The sequence below is a fragment of the Pseudopodoces humilis genome, chromosome 6, assembly GCF_049639895.1.
Source record: "Pseudopodoces humilis isolate 2021_Gansu_Grassland_sample_001 chromosome 6, ASM4963989v1, whole genome shotgun sequence".
NCBI classification, from domain to species: Eukaryota; Metazoa; Chordata; class Aves; order Passeriformes; family Paridae; genus Pseudopodoces; species Pseudopodoces humilis.
The window spans coordinates 46,855,838-46,874,758 of NC_142205.1; the positions used below are offsets into that span (position 1 = coordinate 46,855,838).

General features: G+C 41.6%; 1 protein-coding gene across 1 annotated transcript; it reads right to left on the minus strand.

The window, feature by feature from the left end:
• Nucleotides 1-1,783: 1,783 nt before the first annotated feature.
• Nucleotides 1,784-16,285, minus strand: CYP2U1 (cytochrome P450 family 2 subfamily U member 1). The gene is made up of 5 exons (XM_005517977.3): nt 15,833-16,285; nt 10,024-10,656; nt 6,265-6,426; nt 5,120-5,287; nt 1,784-4,706 (listed from the first exon to the last, which is right to left on the minus strand). The coding sequence occupies exons 1-5, from the start codon at nt 16,269-16,271 to the stop codon at nt 4,528-4,530; spliced, it is 1,581 nt and encodes a 526-aa protein (XP_005518034.2). The 5' UTR covers nt 16,272-16,285; the 3' UTR covers nt 1,784-4,527.
• Between the last annotated feature and the right edge of the window lie 2,636 nt (nt 16,286-18,921).

Below are 18,921 nucleotides of genomic sequence, written 5' to 3' on the forward strand. Positions count from 1 at the left end.
GCGCTCCGCCCCGGGGGAAGGTCCAGGCTGCCCGGTCCCGGCTGCCCGACCAAGGGAGAGGCGCGTTGGGTCTTTCACCTCCGCAACCTCTGATTCCTTAAGAGCCAAGCAGCAAGGCCAAGGCCAGCACTGCCCGCAAGCCCCCGGCTGGTGCTGATGCTCGCCCTTCGCCGCTGAGGTCACCGCGCTGCCCCTGCTCAGGCTCACAGAATCAATAATCTTCCAAAGACCTCCGAGACCATCGAGTCCAACCCACGACCAGACACCACCATGGCACCGTATGGCCCAGCCAGTCTTTGTTAAACACATTCAGGGACGGTGACTCCACCACCTTCCCAGGCCAGGCAGCCCGTTCCAACGTGAAATCCCCCTCTCTGTGAACACAGACTTCAACCTGAACCTCTCCCGGTACAGCTTAAGGCTGTGTCCTCTCATCCTGTCACTGGTAATGTGGGACAAGAGGCCGACCCCATTTGGCTATCCGCTATTGTCAGGAAGTTGTAGAAAGCAGTAAGGTCTCCCCTGAGCCTCTTCTCCTCCGGCCCAACACTCCCTGCTCCCTTCAGCCGCTCCTCACAGGACTCCTGCTCCAGACCCTTCCCCAGCTTCTTTCCCCTTCCCTGGACATGCTCCAGCACCTCAGTGTCCTTCCTATTCACATCATTAGAAGCTCTCTCTCCACAACTGTTTCCTGACTAGAAGGGGACTTTATTTCCAGGTTAACACAAGATATAGAATAAAAAAAATATAATAAAACAAACACAACAAAACATTTCTTCAGTTATAAACACTAACAGCTGAATCATATCAGCCCTGCTGATCAGATGCAGTCAGCCCTGATTTTTCATCTAATTAATCACCAGAAAGACCTGCACTTCAGCAGCAGCTGACAACACAGCAATTACTACTTGAGTCAGCATTGGGGTAAACATTAAGCAGCTTATTTTATTCAAATAACGTGTTGTATTCACGTTTTTCTGCACTTTGTACCACAAACCTACTGAAAAAGTTCACCTGGATTAGGCAAGAGCAAGGAAGGGGCTGTGGAAACAGCTTTACCCAGAGACTCACCCTTAATGATCTTTGGGTATACAAATGACAGCTGAGTGGTAATTAATTAATTTCCCTTGGAAAAAAAAAATAAAAATAGCAGCATGCCAAGTAACCTGCAACCTAACTCCAGGGTATAAGACACAAGATTTCCACCTACAGATGTTGCTCCTGAGTGCCCAGCTCCTGGTTAACACCAGTGCTGATACCCACCCCTTCCTCACAAACACTTCAGTTGGCTCCTGCTCAGCGCCCCCCTCTTCCAGAGAGATCTCCTGCTTTCCCCTGAAACCACTTGGGGGCTCTTTGCTCTCTCCCCCAGGCTCCCCCTTGGTACCCCTTTCCCTCTCTGCCCTCTGCATCCCTCCATACCAGGAGTACAAAAAAAAATAGACCTCAGCTTCTGCCTGGGTTTTCTTTCCTGCAGACTGCACCTCTCCTCCTGCTGACAATACATTTGCTCTTTTATCTCCCCCATCCCTACACTTCCCTCTTCTTTTATTCTAAGTAACAGTGTTTTTAAAACATACTCTTTCTATCATTTGGTCATAACATGCCTGGCAAAGTTATTTTCCTAATTTCACTTTGTTTCCCCATCCCCTTCACTCATCATCCAAATTTTTAACGTTTTCTCACTCAGAATTTTTTTCTGCAAGATGTAAGATGCCAAACACCACAAGTTTAAGTCAGTAAGTGGAACTCATTGAAATGACTATGCAAAGCTGTGAAACACTTCCTTGGGAATTACTTTATTCAAAATAAAAACCACAATGAAGCAAAGTAATTTTAGAAATAAAGGTATTTTCAGCATTCAGAAACAGACACCCACTTATATGAACATATATTTTTCAACAAGGCATTTGAGATGCTTCCTCTGCTAAAAAAGACAGGGGGAAGATACACATTTACAAACACAAATGAAATCTGCTACCACTCCTTACAGTTTGCCTAAGACGGCAATACACTTTGAAAACCACAAAGATTTTGTTGCTTTTATGCTATTGTTTAGCTATTTTCATGCTATCCTGTGAAAATTTCAGTGCACCTGGAAGGTACGAAAGGCAGGTCTTTATTGTCATTTCCAACAGCGTCCTGTATTCTAGCACACCTTGATGTGATTGGAACTTCTCATCAGTAATTTTAGCTTGTCACACATTGCAGCATTTGATTACAGGTATCACCAAAAAACACATTCTCAAAGTAGTATTTATAGAAGGATTATTTTCAAAGGATAGTTTTCAAAGGTGACATTTTAAACTAAACTCAGCAGGCAAAACAAGCACAAATATGTACAGTTTCACATACCAGGGGATTGTGTGAATTGCATCTTCTTTGGAATCTGTAAAAAAAGATACTAAAGTGCTTTTCAAATGTGTCCTCACTGATTAAAAGGACAGGTATTTTGTACAAGTGATCAGTTGCACACCAACATCATTATGTTGTTTAAAGAGGCATTTAAACAGAAAGATAAATATTATCAGCACTTAATTTTAGCTTCTCAAGCATAATTTTAGGATTTCCAGACAAAAATCCCAATTCTACAGAATCTATTTATACATTGGAAAATAAAAAATTAAATTAAAGTGCTTAATTCTCCAGTACTGTCAGGTTTTAGAGCAAATTCGCTGGCATTGGTACCAAACTCAACTTTTTATTGTGCTAAGTTTTCAAAAACTTCATACAAAAAAAACCCCAAACCCACAAGCCTGTATAGTTCAAAGTTAACCTAATTAAGAATTGAAAGTTCACACACAAACAGTGGGATACTTGACCAACCAAATACACAATTCAGAAATTAAGGCACTCTGTTATTCAGAACAGGTAACAGAAAACCTTAATTTAAATGAAAAATAACTATCTTACAGTCTTCATTAGGCACTACCTGGCTTTTAAAATTTCAATGTTAAAAGTGACAAAACCAGACATGAATTTAAAACTGAAAAGTTATCTCTTCTTTTGCAATTTAGGTTTTGTTTCTGCTATGGAATACCCAATTCTAAATTACATTCAATTAGGAGATTAGACATTGGGAGAGCTCTGGGTATTCTCTAGATATCCAGTGAGGGGGAAAAAAACATCTTTAGAAGAGTATATAAGAACTTAATGTGATATGAAATTCTGATAGATCAAAAGAAGTGCAAAGCAATTTAAGAATGATTAGGAACACCTATTTAAAGGTTAGTTGTTGCATACTTCCCCAAAGGTCACTTTCCATGTTTGAAATACACAGCAAGACCGAGTGCCCTGCTCTGAAACAATTAACATGAGGTTTCCTTGGCAGCTGCTTTGACAGTGGTTAACAGCACTAAGATTCAGCATACTGATACACTAACACTGTATGAACTACAGATATTTTTACTCTGTATGAAAGATAACAAAGAGAGAGTCATTATATTCAAACCTCAAGTTTGTCAGTTTCCTCCTGTTGCATGGTAAATGTATAAGGCCTTCACCTGTACTGCTGCAGTGATGCCATATTTGAAGACTCCAGTTCCCAAAGCCAGAGGTTGTGGCAGTACCGTCCACACTGCCTGCGGATGAAAAACCTGAGTGCCAACCTCGACTTCAGGACTACACACGTAGTGTTTTCCCCGGTGAGCAGCCACTGGTCCCTTCCAGCCTGCAGCCGCTGCTGCCATGAGGGAAACAATGAATGTCAAAAGGCAGCACAGATGTCTTGAATATGTTTGGCACCAGAAAGAAAAGCATCTGATGTTTCTTGTTAGAGAATTCCACTCTCATTTGTATTCTGAGAGAAAACATTCTGCATCCAGATGCTGCAGATTCATTTCATGTTGAGAATATGGCATATTCAAGGATTCATTTGGCCTCAAACTGTGGTTTTTAAGACTTGGTACCTGCTCTTTTATAGTGAGCCCTGAATCTCAAGGATTTTTGGATCCAATCTACTACACCTATAAGTTACTTGCAAAAAAGAATCCTCCAAGGTTAAAAGTAATGTCATTTGGTAATTTCCAAAAAATATACACACTTATTTAAGCTCAGTTACAATCTTTTTTTTCACAGAAAATGCTAACAATCTCTCATTCATTAATACTTCTAATATTACATGATGTGCTTCACTCCTTTGGTAAATGAAATGTTTATGTGCTGCTTTCACGATTTTTTACAATTACTATTTGCAAGAACAGTAACAAATGTTTTGGACCATTCTCCCATAATCAACATTTGACTAACAGACAGTAATAGACAGAGGTTAAGCTCACCAAGTTTTAATATCAAATTAAAAACTATGCTGTCAGTTCATTTGTGGAATGCAACAATGGACAAAAAAATCTCTTTCCAGAAGTCTAAATGGATCATTCTCACTGACTAGGAAAGCCTACACAATTGGGTTGTTTGGTTTTTTTCTGGAAAGGAAGTAACAAAATAAGCTGAAAATAATAATAATAATAAAAAAGCTGTATTTTAAAAGTGCAGTATTTCTTTACTTAATCTTTTTTTTTTGACACTGTATCACTTCTTCAAAGCTATTATGTTGAATGGACATGGAGCTAAAGTTAGACCAAACCTTCCCTCCATGGATGGTTTTGCAGCATTTTCCGGGTACATAAAGGTAAAACTTTGCATAAGACTTGAAAAAATCAAGAACAGCTCCATTTTTGCCAATTGCTCTCCCATGCACACACGTTTACCTAAAGAACAGTTAGAAGAGAGGTATTATTGGCTTTATACAGTTGACCTATTTGTTAGCACACACATAATTCCTGCACTACCATAGTCCAAAAAAGGCTCCAGCTACTACTAAGCTATGAACTCTGAAGTTTTGGCCTCCTGTATTTGAGTCTAAGCCTTGCTCAGCTCTACGAGTTCATATAATCAATATTTACATCCACAGCAAAAGTAGTATCAAAGGACAATTCATAATTTCTGTCTGGTGACTGCCTATTTAGGAACCCAAACCATTTTGCAGCATTTTGCTGTGACAATAAATCTACTTCTATAATTGGTCCTATGTGCAACTTTTACATCTCTCTCCCCCAAGGCCCTACACTTGAAACACCACCACCCACCCATCCAGCTAATGACTTCATGTGGATAATCTTACCCATTCCAAAAGGAATGAATGACTCTTTTTTTATTAGATGGCCATTTTCATCCAGAAATCTTGATGGTTGAAATTCATCTGGCTTCTCCCAAATGTTAGGATCTCTGTGTACTGACCACAGGTTGGGCACAATCACACTACCCTTAGGAATAGTATATCCCTGAAGCACTTTAAACAAAAACAGAGACAGAGATATGGTAAGTTGCTAGAAGGAAACATGGGAAAAACACCAGTAAAAAGACAACAAGAGAACATCACAAAAAATTATATCAATCCCTAGCTGTGGGCTGCAAATGTAGCAAAAGCTGAAGGCAAAGGTGATCTCAGCTACCCTGCTTGAGTCAGAATCCCATAAGCCTGAGCAGCTGGAAAGACACCAATCTACACCAACAGCTTCTACAAAGAGAAGGAAGCAGCAATTGTCAGAAATGCACTCTGCAGCACCCCAAATGCTGTAACCCACTTTCCTCCTGCTCCTGTGCTGTCACAGAGCCCCACCACAGTCAAAGGATGGATTTTGAACTGTTGTGGCATGAGGATTTTGAAATTACTAGTCTCATTTCAGCTTGTTGCACCTCACTCTCCTGCAAATCAGAGCATTTAAAAAGGCAGATCAGTTCAATAACAGGTTTAAAAGCCAAGTATTGCTCTCTCACACTGACTTGGACCAGTGCTCTGCTATGTTTACAAAAACACTTAGATGAATTGGAAGCGGGTATTTCTGAATGTTTTCTGTACTTGTGGAAGTCTACGGTATAAGCCTTTAGCAAACCAATTACTCTGAACTGATGTTTTCAGACCTCTGTTTCAGAATGCCAAGACCAGCTCTGTTGTTTCAGGTACGAAGGTGGAGTCTCAGCTGCCAACTCTGACTAAGCACATTAGTCAATATAAGCTGTATTGAGGAATTGTACAGAGAGGAAATCACTTGAGATTAGAAAAACTGCTGGACGTCAGGCCAGACATGCTGCTTACATAGAGAACTATGTCAAGGCCTCCTGCTCCCTGTAAAGGACATTTTATATATTTATTTTACAGGTCTTTGTAAATGAGTAAGTGAGGTTTTTTTAAATTATCACTAGATGTCCCATCAGATCTCCAGCCCCAGAGGAAAGCTGTAGTAACAAGTCTCTAGAAATGCTTACCAGCTGTTTCTGAGGCCATTCGAGGAATAGAAAGGGGAACGACCGCAGTCATCCTCTGCACTTCCATAATGGTTGCCTCTGTGAAGGGCATCTGAGCCTTGTAAGCAAGAGAGGGAACTTTGTCACGTCCTAGAACTGCTTCGATTTCTGCATGAACTTTCTCTGTTACAAGGGAGCAAGAGAAATAAAGAAGTCAAAAGACATAATACATGAGAAGACATAATTTAAATTTTATCTGACAGGACTTGCTTCACTGTTTACATAGATTTCTCAAAAATCACTTCAAGATGTGATTCCTAGCTGAAATAGGTATGCCAACATTAGCCTTAGGAACAGACTCAGCTAAGAAGAAAATGACCAAGCACAATCTCGACAACAGTCAAGAGTAAAGCTACTAAAGAGTAAAGATGACAGACATTGCTAGCACTTCAGTACTGGAAAAGTACAGGAGAATTCCTGTTGCTACTCCAAACATATCCATAATCTTACTTTAGGGGTTTAATTATACGGTAATTTGAATGACGAAAATATCAAGCTTCTGTTCTGCAATTAAAAACTTTAACAGTAAGAGAACTGCGTATAGTGTGTGCCTGAGCATGAAAACGGGAAAGCTTTTCATGCAGCTGCTTTAGATACTTCATTCTGGAGCAGGAATTCTGGAGCTGTTACTGCAAGCATTGAAGCCATTTAACTCGTTCTTGCCATTTCTGACTTTCTACTCACAGAACCTAAACTCAGCTATTTCCCATTTCCCCCAAAGGCAACAGCAGATGCTCCTTTCCCACACAGCCCTTCTGCAAAGAAAAAAAAATTGCAAAAAAGAGAAAAAGAGAAAAAAGGTCATGATATTATCTACTTTCTCATTCATGGGAAGCAAAAAACATCAAGTTGTTTGCTCCTTTCATTTCACTGAAGGCTCAGCATACAAGTAATTCTCTTCATAGAAGTTTCTAAGATTCAGGATTTGCTTCATCTACATACATAAAGGATGATGTGCCTTTTCTTGCAGGTAACTTGCAATCTGGCTACACAACAAAAGACAATCCTTAAAGAGGAGACTTCAAAACTAACTTTTAAAACTTTTTAACTTTCAAAAATAATAAAAGCCAGTTTTCATTTTTTACCCTTTATATCCTGCATGCTTCGTGGTTGTCCTGCTTGCCTTTTCCAACCAGGATGCTTATAGAATGACTTTTTGCTCTTTTCTCTCCTTAGCAGTGATACAAGAAAAAGTTCAATGTAAAAAAACTGTCCCAGTTTCCCGAGCAGCAACCCAAAGTGCTGCTTGAATTGTGTGTAACGAGCCGCTGCTGCCACCTACTGGGTTTGTTCCAGAAGAAAAACTCATGCATGAGGAACGTTAAAGAACACAAAAAGTACAGCAGATGTGCTGACGGCGGGGCTCTCCAGGACCTTCTTTGTGGAGCTTTGCTACTTTTACTAGGGACATATCATAGCCCTATATCCAGGCATGCATGTCCACAGTAATCTAACCACATAAAGTTTTCAATATATAAAGAAAAAAATTTACAAATTAAGGAGACTGTCTCGTACCAAACATCACACTAATGCTTCATTGTGAACAACTCATTTATTCATTCTAAAAACATGAGGAACTATACAGAGAGCAGCCAAACTGCTGCTCACATTACCAGCTGCAAAATGTAAATTTCAGCAGTCTCTGCAACAGCATGTTATTTGAAGTGCTCCACTACTTTTCATATATTTAAAAATCTCACAGATCTTCAGAAGTCAAGGACCAAAACAAAGTCAGGGAACAGAACACACCAAATAATCCCCATGGCTTCACCATGTTGTTGTGGATGCTAGCTTTGGAGCAGGCTGCAGGCCCCATGGGGTCTCAGTCCTGCCTGAGAGCTAGCCTGGGAAATTCATAGGAGGATTTCAAAACAATCCTCAGAGACAGAAAACAACTGCCAGGTGCTGTTTGTCTGTCCTCTTGTTTTCCTTGCAAGAGAAGGTCAGGGGGTGTTGTAACCCACTGACCAATGATGGTGATGTGTTGATTTGCTAACCAATAAGAGTTTCCTTTCTGTACTTTCCACGTATCTGTCTATAAAACAGGCCTGAAGTAATAAACTAGAGAATTCTCTTGTTCTGACTCCCTTGAGAGTCTATGTCGTTCTTTTCGCCGTTCCTAATTAGAACGACATGTTGTCCATCCACATCATTCTCTATTTCCCTGTAAAAAGCAAAACCATTTTCTAAGGAGAAAAGTACTCTGATAGCCCTCAGTTTGCCTTTCCATGCCTGCAAGTAACTTTTGCTACTTGTAAAAGATACACAATTCAGGTACTTTCTCTAAGGAGGAAATACATTGAAAAGAAACGTATTACCAGGAATAATAAAAAAAAAGAGGCCCATACATAACTCCAAGGCAATCAGGATATAAGGAATGAGATACTAAAATCCAGATACAGTCTGGACTACTGAGCATATTTAGATTACTTGACAAGAGCCACAGTGTAAGGGGGAATCAGAGAGAGAGGTAATAAAACTGTTAGAGATCAGCAGTATACACATACAGTACCAGGCAGAAGGAAAAGAGGTTCAAAAAACAAACACAAAACTCTTCTAGATTCCATTTGTGTAATTAAGAATATATCTAATCCATGTAATTGCATATCAAGTCAAGCAGTGATAACACACGGAATTAAAAACAGAACAATAAACCTATGCAATAAAGGTTTACTTTAGATTTGTCTCCAGTGAACTCTCTCTCCCATGTACTGAACTGGTGCCCTATTTTGCAATCTTTGGTCAACAGTTTGGTTGACTTTGTGCAATAAGCTATGATCCTGACCTATTTAAAGAGATTTTTCCAAACAGATCCAACTCAGGGTAGATGAGACTACTACCAGTCATGACCCACTTAGTTTTGAAAAATTGCAAACCCAGATATTCTGTTAACTCTGGCAATCCATGTCACTCCTTTGCCATGTTCACAGGGCAATTTCTTTTTCTAGCATCTGATCAGAATTTTATTGCTGTAGGTTGTTTCCACTGCTTCCTTTCCTTCCACTGCACACCTCCATCTTCTTAGCACCTTTTGATCAGATAGCTGTAGAGCATAAGGTTTCCCCTCAGTCTCCTTCCCTAACACTGAACAAGACCAATCTGTTCTGCCTCTGGTTTTGTTCCCCCTACCCCTGACCATCAGCAACTCACCCGACTGCCAAGAGCAGTCAAGACTGATGAGAAGAGGCCCTCTAATGACATGGGCAGCTAGTGCTGTGCATTTGTGAAAGTCCAGCTTGCTTAAGCTGTCTCTGATTTGATCTTCCTCTACAGTTGGTAGTGTTTCACTTCCCCAGACTCTGTTCCCAGGCCCAAGAACCTGCCTGCCCAGAGAGCCATAAAAGCAGACCTTAGCACTATGGTCTTCACACATCTCATATCACTACTATATGCCTGGAATGTCACAACTGCCCAAGTTTTTCAAACATGCTAAAGTTCTCTGGAATCGCTTGGGAAAAATAAAGTTGTCCCAAACCAGAAGAAATTCATGGATCAAAGGGCCATTTAGCACTTTATATATATAGCACTAACCCAGAAATCATCACCAAACAGCAGGATAGACAATGCCTGATTACATACCAGCCTTTCAAATCATACATACAACACAACCCACTGGCAACCCAAATGATTTTTTCACTGTCGCTGCTGGCTTCTGTTTCTGAGCATCCATCTGGAGCTTTATAGTCTGGAATAAATAAGCTAGAATAAAAGCAATCTTACCTTGTACTTCAGGGTAAAGAGACATGTAGAGCAGGCACCACAGCAATGTGTTGGAAGTAGTATCTGTGCCTGCAATGAAGAGATCACCAATGATAAAAAACAGGTAATCGTCATTAAAACTGCTCTCCTTGTTGTTCTTCTCTTCTTCCGCATGGATGAAGTACATATCAATGAAGTCCCTGGGATTTGCTGCATCCAGTGTATCCCTGTGTTGGGCAATAATTCTCTTCAGGAAAGCAGTAATGTCTAACTCAGTTTGCCGCAGTTCCCGGAAAGGCCCAAAGGGAAGGTAGTAGAGCCAAGGGCAGATGTTGACCAGGATCATGTAGCTGTTCACACTCAGCTCCAGGGCGCGGGCCATGTTCTTCAGCATCATCTTGAACTCATCATCTTCGTAGTTAAAACGCTTGCCAAAGGCCATGGAACAGATAACGTTGGACACTGCGTTGCGAATGATTGGGAAGGGATTAAATGACTCCTTTCCATGCTTCAGCATTTCCTCCTTTATAAAGTTCAGCTCCTCAATGATTTTAGGCTCTAAGCTGTGTCTCCCTACTCCAAAATGACGCAGTGTTGAGAGAGAGAATTTCCTCTGTTGCTTCCAGACAGGGCCATAAGGTGCAAAAATAACACCTGAAAGAAAAAGGGAGACTGAAACAAAAATGCCCAATTTTCAATTAGAAATAATTAAATATGCCTGCCACCCAAGAGCCAAAAGAGAATAAAATGATACACAGCAAGTCTCTCCCACACACCTGTCTAGGAGCTAAAGGAAAACCACAAGGTTCTTCATTATAGCTTTTGGAAATCCTGTCCCTCCTGTTCCTCATCACTGAAATGAATATTCAAGTTACATCACTAGTTTCATTAGACTTTGCAAGACACAAATAGATGGAGAAGAGGGAACAGTTAATCTGGGCCATATGTTAGATACAACCTTTTCTCCCCAGTGTCCTGAGACATGAACTTCTCAGCAAGGCATAACAGAAGACATTAAAACACAGATTTGCATTTTTTCCCCTTTGTGCTACACAAAATTCTCAATACTTTTTGCAAGTGTGCCTATTACAAGCGAGCTTTATCTTTAAGTTATAATAAAAATACAGGATACTCAGTGCAAGAAAACTGGGAAGGTGAAGACAAGTTCAGAGACACTTGGCAAAACCCTGCTTGATTTGCATCTCAACAGTTTTCATGCCCCTAGGCACTTGTTCTGCATGATTGTGTCATTATGAAACACCATTTAAATTAAATCCCTATTACTCACTTTCAAACAGAAACATCTCTTAAATTGATTTGAAAGACCACACCAAAGACACCACAGGGTAACAAATACACAACCAGTGACTTCTAATGCAGTCCGTGGTTAACCTGAGGAAGTTTAGTCATCAAATGTGACCTAGTTCACACCACTTTTTTTTTTCTTTCCTGAAAACAGAAAGTTCCTTTGTAAAGGCATCATCAATTCTTCTGTCAGCTGCAAACCTTAAGGTTGAAGTTAAAAGGAGAAGTGGCCATAAGAAAATAGAAACAGTACGTAAGTACTAGAAGATGCACCATGTTTCAACACTTAACACTACTTACATTTCTATTACAAGTTGATGTTCCTAGCTCTTAATTCTAAGAGAATCCAAACACATGACCTAGCTTCAGACATCCTAAACAAGAACATTAGGAAGAGTCAGGAAAAGTTCAGAATCAGCTGAATTTCATCTTCTCTACATGAAGACATTCCTCAGACAATCTATTCAAATGCTCACTTCCTGGCCCTTGAAAAACAGAACCAAAAACTTTCCAGATTTCCTCTCTCAACTGTTTCCTGTTAGCACTGGTGTCCTCAAGTAGGTTAGGTGAAAAAACAGGACTATTTGGGGCTGAATTTGGCCAAGAACCAACTTTGGTTTCCAGGGTTTGTGGCTGGGTTGTGAATGAAACATGGATTTCTTGGAAGAAAACCAAGTTATCACTTTTTTCTATTCCACAATAAATATCTCCAAAACAAGCTATTCATCCACAGACTCATCCCTTTTTTATTGTTCGGAAAATTAGTTTTCGGATCCAAATACTTTCATAAAAGAAAACAGTCCTATTGTCTTGAATGTAGAAGATACGTGCCTAGAAAAAGCTAACACCAACAACCCACCTCCCCACATCCAGTGAGCCTCTCCAGCAGTCCTGCAGAGGGCATGGGTGTTTTCCGATGTCCCCTGAACCCCAAAATGCTGCAGAATACCAATAAATGATTTGTAACTTGGGAAAGAATGACATAGGAGACAGATTAAGGAAGATGAGGAGCATAAAGATAGAACAACAGAGGTAAGAGAAGAAAGCAAACTCTCAACTGCATCCCTACCAAACTACAAATATGGAATAGTCCTTTGATGATTTTAAAGAAAATCTGTCTGCCCTAAAAAGCCAAATTACTCAGCACAGACATCTCTACTCTCAAAAAAAAAACCCAAAAACCCAAACAACAAAAACAACCTCCCCTGCAAACAAATTAAAGCAAACAAAACAAATAACAACAACAAAAACAACCTGAATGACACACAGTAATAAATTCTGAAGCAGCAATAACCAGGACTTCATGCTCACTACAGAGGTCTGATTTCTATAAGCTGATAATGAAATCCTTTCAATACAACCAACAAACTCACAAAACCCAAGAGTTCATTTTATTCCCCACTTTTACATGAAAAAAAATTCAAATCCTCACAAGAAGCAAGTTCTGGCAAAGGCTTACTTACTCTCCTCCATCCCCCCCATTTCTTACTGCTAGCTCTAGTGCTGCTACAATACCAGGAACACAGCAGTCATGACATTTAATAACATTCAACTTCTGTATTATCAGATGTCCACATGTGGATATGCACAGGGCAGGGCTATAAAGGCAGACAACCACTCTGACTCCATGTACTTTGCTACGTCTTGCAGCTATAGAATACAAAAAACTAAAATACTAAAATTAGACTTCGGAAATGCCTTGTTTCTCAACAGTCTACTATTTCTCTTTCTGCAGACATATGTGATGATTAATTAAGAATTAAGAAATGACTACTACCTTCTCTCTTAAGTTCTTATGGCACTTTCTATCCAGCCAAGAAGGATACTCCCTCACTTGCTAATCAACTTGCTAAAATGTAGTATTTGCCATTTCTGATACTTCTATCTGCTCTCCCCCCAGCACAATTATTTTATTTGCATCTTACATGCAATAGAGCCACACAGCTGAAATAAGCCCCTCTTTCTTCCATACCATACCTGGCAGGGCAACTCAAGGTAGAGACAAAACTACACCAGCAAATGTAGCTTACAAGAAAACAGCTCTGTAAGTTCATACCACAATAGCTCACTTACTGAACAAAGGACTCCAAAGAACCCAAGGACATGCAGGAACCCAAAATGGACACTAAAGCTCCCAGAGCAGTAGAACTCAAATTTTGAGTGGTAGATCTGAAGTTACCCATCATCCTGCCTTTATTGTTTCCTTTCCTAGTACATACTAACACAGTTGCCACTGCCCTGACCTGCAGCCACATCGCACCCATGAACTCCTGAAATTATCTCCCAAACCAATCTTAAGAGGCCTCCAGTGTGAGTGCTGTAACCCACCTACCTCCCCCATGAACCAGACACGAAAAAAGCAACACTTGTTAGCATAAATGCAGCATCCCAGAGGCTCAGTCATCTCCTCATGCCACAACTAAACCCAAGCCAGAGAGGGACAGCATCTGTAACTTCCACTGGAGTTGGAAAGCCAGCTTGTGGGGGGCAGTGGCCCCACCACCCATATTCACTGACTTCTCCCTCTGTGCACTCAGAACACACCAGCCCTGAGCTTCACTCTACAGTGCTCCCACATGTGTGGCAATTCAGTGTGCTGCTAACATGAGCACTGTGGAACAGCTGGGGATGTTTTATGGACCACCAGGCAGTCCTGACGCTGCAGTCCTCATGCCTGAGCACAGCTATGGTCATCTTCCAGATAAAACCAAACCTAGAGCAACACAATGTCCCTGCCACAGCACAACACAGACAGGCACCGTCCCTGGGCTTGGCTGCAGCATGGTCTGGCTATGGACAACAGGCTCCTGGTACCTCCAGCTCTCCTGGAGCACCCACTGGTGGAAGCTACCAATTGCCCTAGCTACTCTTTGCTTCACCATATTCAAAAAAGCCTGACAGAGAACAAGAAACATATGAAATTCACAGCATTCAAGGAGAAACAAATCTGCCATGAGCCTGAACATGAGGTTTTACAGCACTGCTAAAATTATCTAACTTCACTTCCCCTTTCCTCCTCCAGTTCTCACTGAAGTACTGTACCTAAAAATACTCACATGTGATAACAACGTGCCAGTAGGATCTGTCTTGGAACAATATCATTAAACCAACACAATTCATCATTTATTTTTTTATTCTTTAAACTGATTTCAGCAATGGCACATGATAGCATTTTAATAAATATGATCTTGGTCCCTCACTTCTTTTTTTTACCAGAGCAATTCTGGTATAGGGAAAGAAAAAAAAAAAAAAAAAAGAGATAAATGTTTCATGCACTCAAAAAACACATATCCCTAGCCTTGGAAAAAATAATAAAAAAGGTAAGTTTCACAACAGGCTGCCACATTAACAAGCCTTCTGGGGTACACTTCCTACACCAAAAAAGGGTAAGTATATTTCCATAAACACTGAGATCAGTAATGACCTAAAAACTAAACATGAACAAATTCTATCTGCAGTATTGCCAGCATGTGTTTAAACTCTTCATGCCTTTTTCCTGCAAAAGCTAGTAACTCTCCTTTGGATTCCTAAAAAAAAAAGAGAACCAAACCCAAATATACTCAGTAGGTTTTGACAAGCAGAACAACACATTTGCAAGTATCTCAGCAACAGCAGCTTGCACGCAGGCAGTGCAGCAGCCATGGGACTCTACAGAAGCCTGATCTCTGCCACCGACCGCTACCTTGGTAAGAACTGGGGGAGTGCTCAGTTTCCTACCACTGGCCAAGTACTCAAAATTTCTTCCCCTCACAAAGCCAAAATCAGAAAGCCCCTGGTGACCAGCTGTGCCCTAACCCCCTGCACAAATGCCACTTACAGAAACAAGGAGGGTGGAAAAGACCTCTGATATTGATTCTAACCCTTGACTGAACACACCAAAGGGACCATGGCACTGAGTGCCACATCCAGCCTTTCCATAAACACCTCCAGGGACGGTGATTCCACCATCTCCCTGTGCGGTCCGTTCTACTAACCACCCTTCCCGTGAAGAAATTCCTCCTAATGCCCAACCTAAACTTCCTCTGGCACAACTTGAGGCCATTTCCTCTTGTCCTTTCCTTTATTACCCAGGAGACCGACGCCGGCTATAAGCCCCTTTCAGGCAGCTGGAGAGAGAGATAAGGTCTCCCCTGAGCCTCCTCTTCCCCAGTCTAAACCACCCCAGCTTGCTCAGCAGCTCCTCAGGTCCCTTTACTGTACACCGAGCTAAAGGGACCAGGCATTTCGGTCACCCAGAGATGCTCGGCGCAGCACTGCCAGCTTCCCAGGGATGCTGCACCTCAAGGCAGGGCGAGTTTCTCTCTGAGTGCTTACTGTCAGCAGCGGGGCGAGAGGCACAGGCGGGGAGCAAAAAGCAAGTAAATAGTTCAGTCCGCAATTCGTGGGAGTTATTTATAAATTTCGGCAGAGCAGCCACGGTCCCGAGCAACTCCCGCTCGGTATCGCTCCTAAGCATCATCACCCTGGCCGTCACGGGCCGTGCGGCAGCGCCCCGAGCGGGACCCGGGGGCCCCCGGGCGCTTACCCTTGTGGTGGGTGATCATGAGGACGATGGGCACGGAGGGCCGGTCGCTGAACACCTCCGCCTTCTGCACCAGCGCCTCCCGCACCGCCCCGAAGGTGTTGAGGATGATTAATGGGCGGCTGCCCACGAAGAGCCGGAAGACGCTGCCGTACGTCTTGGTGAGGCCGGTGAGGAAGACGTGGGGCGAGAAGGCAGGGGAGAGCCGCTCGCCCTTCACATCCACCGCCCACCTGCGCAGCAGCGGAGGCGGCAGAAGGGCGAAGCCGAAGTTACCCACGAGCGGCCAGGGAGCGGGGCCCGGCGGCAGCCCCGACAGCGCCCGCGGCCACCGCCGCAGCAGCCAGTAGCAGCCGAGCCAGCACAGGGCCACCAGCAGCAGCTCGGTGGCCGTGGGCGGCCGCAGCAGCCACGTCCAAGGTTCCGCGCTCGGCCCCGCCATCTCCCCGGGCAGCGGCGCCGCCGGCCCGGCCTCGCTGCCGGCGCGTAGCGGTTTAAGATGGCGGGGGCGGGCGGGAGGCGAGGCCGGCGGAGCCCTGACCCCGTCCCGCCGGGCCTGTGGGCGGGAGCGGGGCCGGGCCCCGACAAGAGTGACAGAGCCCAAGTTCATAAAGGATTAAACATTAGCCCACATGTCCTCCTCGTGTAAAAACAACAAGACTCCACTCCCCCACAGGACTTGCTTTCAAGCGCTCCTTACAAAAATATCTATTTTTTTTAGCGGTTGAGAAGGGAAATTGAGACGATCCTTTTTCCTCTGGTTCCAGAGCCAAGGCCGAACCTGGAACTATGTCACAGCTCTAGGTTCCCCTCCTTGGCAAAATACAGAACAGCACAGAGAGGCTTTGAAGAGGGGCACATAAATTTTAGAGGAAAAAGGTGTGGAGCTCTCCTCTCTTCCCTCAAATAGAAATGGCAATAAAAATCCTCAAACACACACAAAAACCCAAAACACACACAAACACCCCCATTCCCCAAACCCACCCAGAACTGGTTTTTAGGGTAATTTCCCTCTCCCTCCAGTACACACTTCGGTGCACATTTCCCAGCTGATCAGCAATGTAAAAATTAACTCCCAGAGAGGTTATTAGACATTGAAAAATGCCACTGTCTGGTATTCCCAATAATTTGCTGCAGCACCAGTGGGTTTTGTAAGTGCTCTTGATATCACGTCACTACCAGAGAAAAGTATTCATGTTTTTCCCACAGTGCTCCTTCTTTAAAGTGATCCCCCCAAAATAAAAAATGCACAGAATAAAGGGTGCTTATCCACTAAAAAGGGTGTTGTTAAATTTTTTTTTTAAACAGTTGTACATTTAGTAGAGATTGCGACAAGCTGCTCATAAAAATAGTGGCTGAACTGTATTAAAAAGATTTTATTGCAATTATACAGAAGTTACAGCAATTTCAGAAATACATAAAGCTTTAAATGGTCAAGGTCAGTTTTCCTCTGAGCAATTAAGGCAACTGTCTCTTTAATATAAACAACAAGTGGACATTTTACCAGCAATGGATTAAACAAAAGAGAAAAACTAAGAACAAATTTATACTGGCAAAACAGAATTCAGCTTTTATTTCATCTATATTTGGCAGAAATTCAGTGGCTAATTACAATGTATACCAATAAAATGCATCTACTAGAAAAAACATGTAAAAACAGGTGAAAATTTAGCTGAACTAAAGATTTTTTTAAATCTGAGTCTCCAGAAAAGTTTAGGTTCTGTAGTGGGAAAATAAGAAGCTAAGGTATTCAGCACAGCTGAAACACATTACTGTTTTTTGCCTATTTTCTTTGTACAACAGTAATCGAGCCTCACTTCCTTCCTGGTCTAGTCAAGAAGCTAAACTAGATAAAAAAAAATAATGCCTTCCTTCCCTATGTATGCAGTTGAAAGATTCGTTTCAGTGGCATATGGCAAATTCTAGGGTGTCCAGAGATTAAATTGCACATTAGTTTTGATAAAAATGAGATTAATTTCAAAATTTTATTTTGGCCCTAACAGACCAGTACATAAGTGGATATTTCAAGTTAAAATAATAGTTTTTGCAACATTAAAATCAGATTTTTATCCTATTTAAATTAGAACCAAATAGCCTCTTTTTAAAGCATGAAATTAAAGGCAAAACATATCCAAGTATTTTAATAATATTCTGCATACTCCAGGTAAGTACATATATAAGTTTTAGCACTATAGAACTTTCCATTAAAATCCTCTCTTCAGTTCTATCAGTGTAATAAAAACCACACCCCCTTTAATTCTGCACTTAAGGAAGAACCTTTCTTCAAATTCTTCTACCCCTAACTGAAGAATCAAAGCATTTAGTGACTCTACTTTTAACAGGTCAAAAAATAGCTCTATGTAACAAGCAAACAAAAGTCCCCATCAGAGTAAAGACTATCATGAAAGCAAGCATTAAAAGTAAAATAGTTAAAAGGAAATAATTTTTCCTTAAAGATAACCAAGTTACAGCATTAAGGCCCAAGCAGAAGCATTGGAAGTTTAATAAACACAGTAAACTCTCAAAAGCAACATATTCTCTCAATCTTTGAATCTTATCAATGCTTAGGACTGTTGACCAGTTGTTCTCTGCAGCTTCTAACTTAACACCCATTCTCTTCAACTACAGGTTGTGGTTTTATATGGTTTATTTGAGCTTGCAGGCAACTTTTGTATTTTTATTTCCACAGGCACTTTATTCATAAAAAACATTCTCCTCATCAAAAGCACATTGAAAATATTTGAAAGTTCTGAGTTACACTAGTGCACTGAAACATGTTTCTGTAACACAGCAGCTAAAGCTAAAAAAACCCACTTTTGGCCAAGTGCATGTCACATGCTCACAGTTTTGTTTTTGCAGGGTACTGAAACACGCAGCCATTTGCCTCCTAACATTTCTGGAAGTATTGCACCTTTTTTTGTAAATTAAAAAAAAATATAGTCCATTTTCTCTGAAGCATCTAGTAATTAAGATAGGAAAGTTATATTTCAATGTGGCTTCTGACTATTATGGGTGACTTTGTTCAATCTTTGGCTTTTCCAAGTGTCCTACTATTAAAGCAGGCACTGAGACAAGTAGGAAGACAATCCAGA

What these genes read in the sequence shown, in the direction of transcription:
- CYP2U1 (XM_005517977.3), bottom strand. Translation starts at nt 16,271, where the DNA reads ATGGCGGGGCCGAGCGCGGAACCTTGGACGTGGCTGCTGCGGCCGCCC. An exon ending in TCTTTACCCTGAAGTACAAG is followed by an intron (nt 6,427 to 10,023) that starts GTAAGATTGCTT and finishes CCCTTGTAACAG; the next exon opens with AGAAAGTTCATGCAGAAATC. An exon ending in AATGGCCTCAGAAACAGCTG is followed by an intron (nt 5,288 to 6,264) that starts GTAAGCATTTCT and finishes TTTTGTTTAAAG; the next exon opens with TGCTTCAGGGATATACTATT.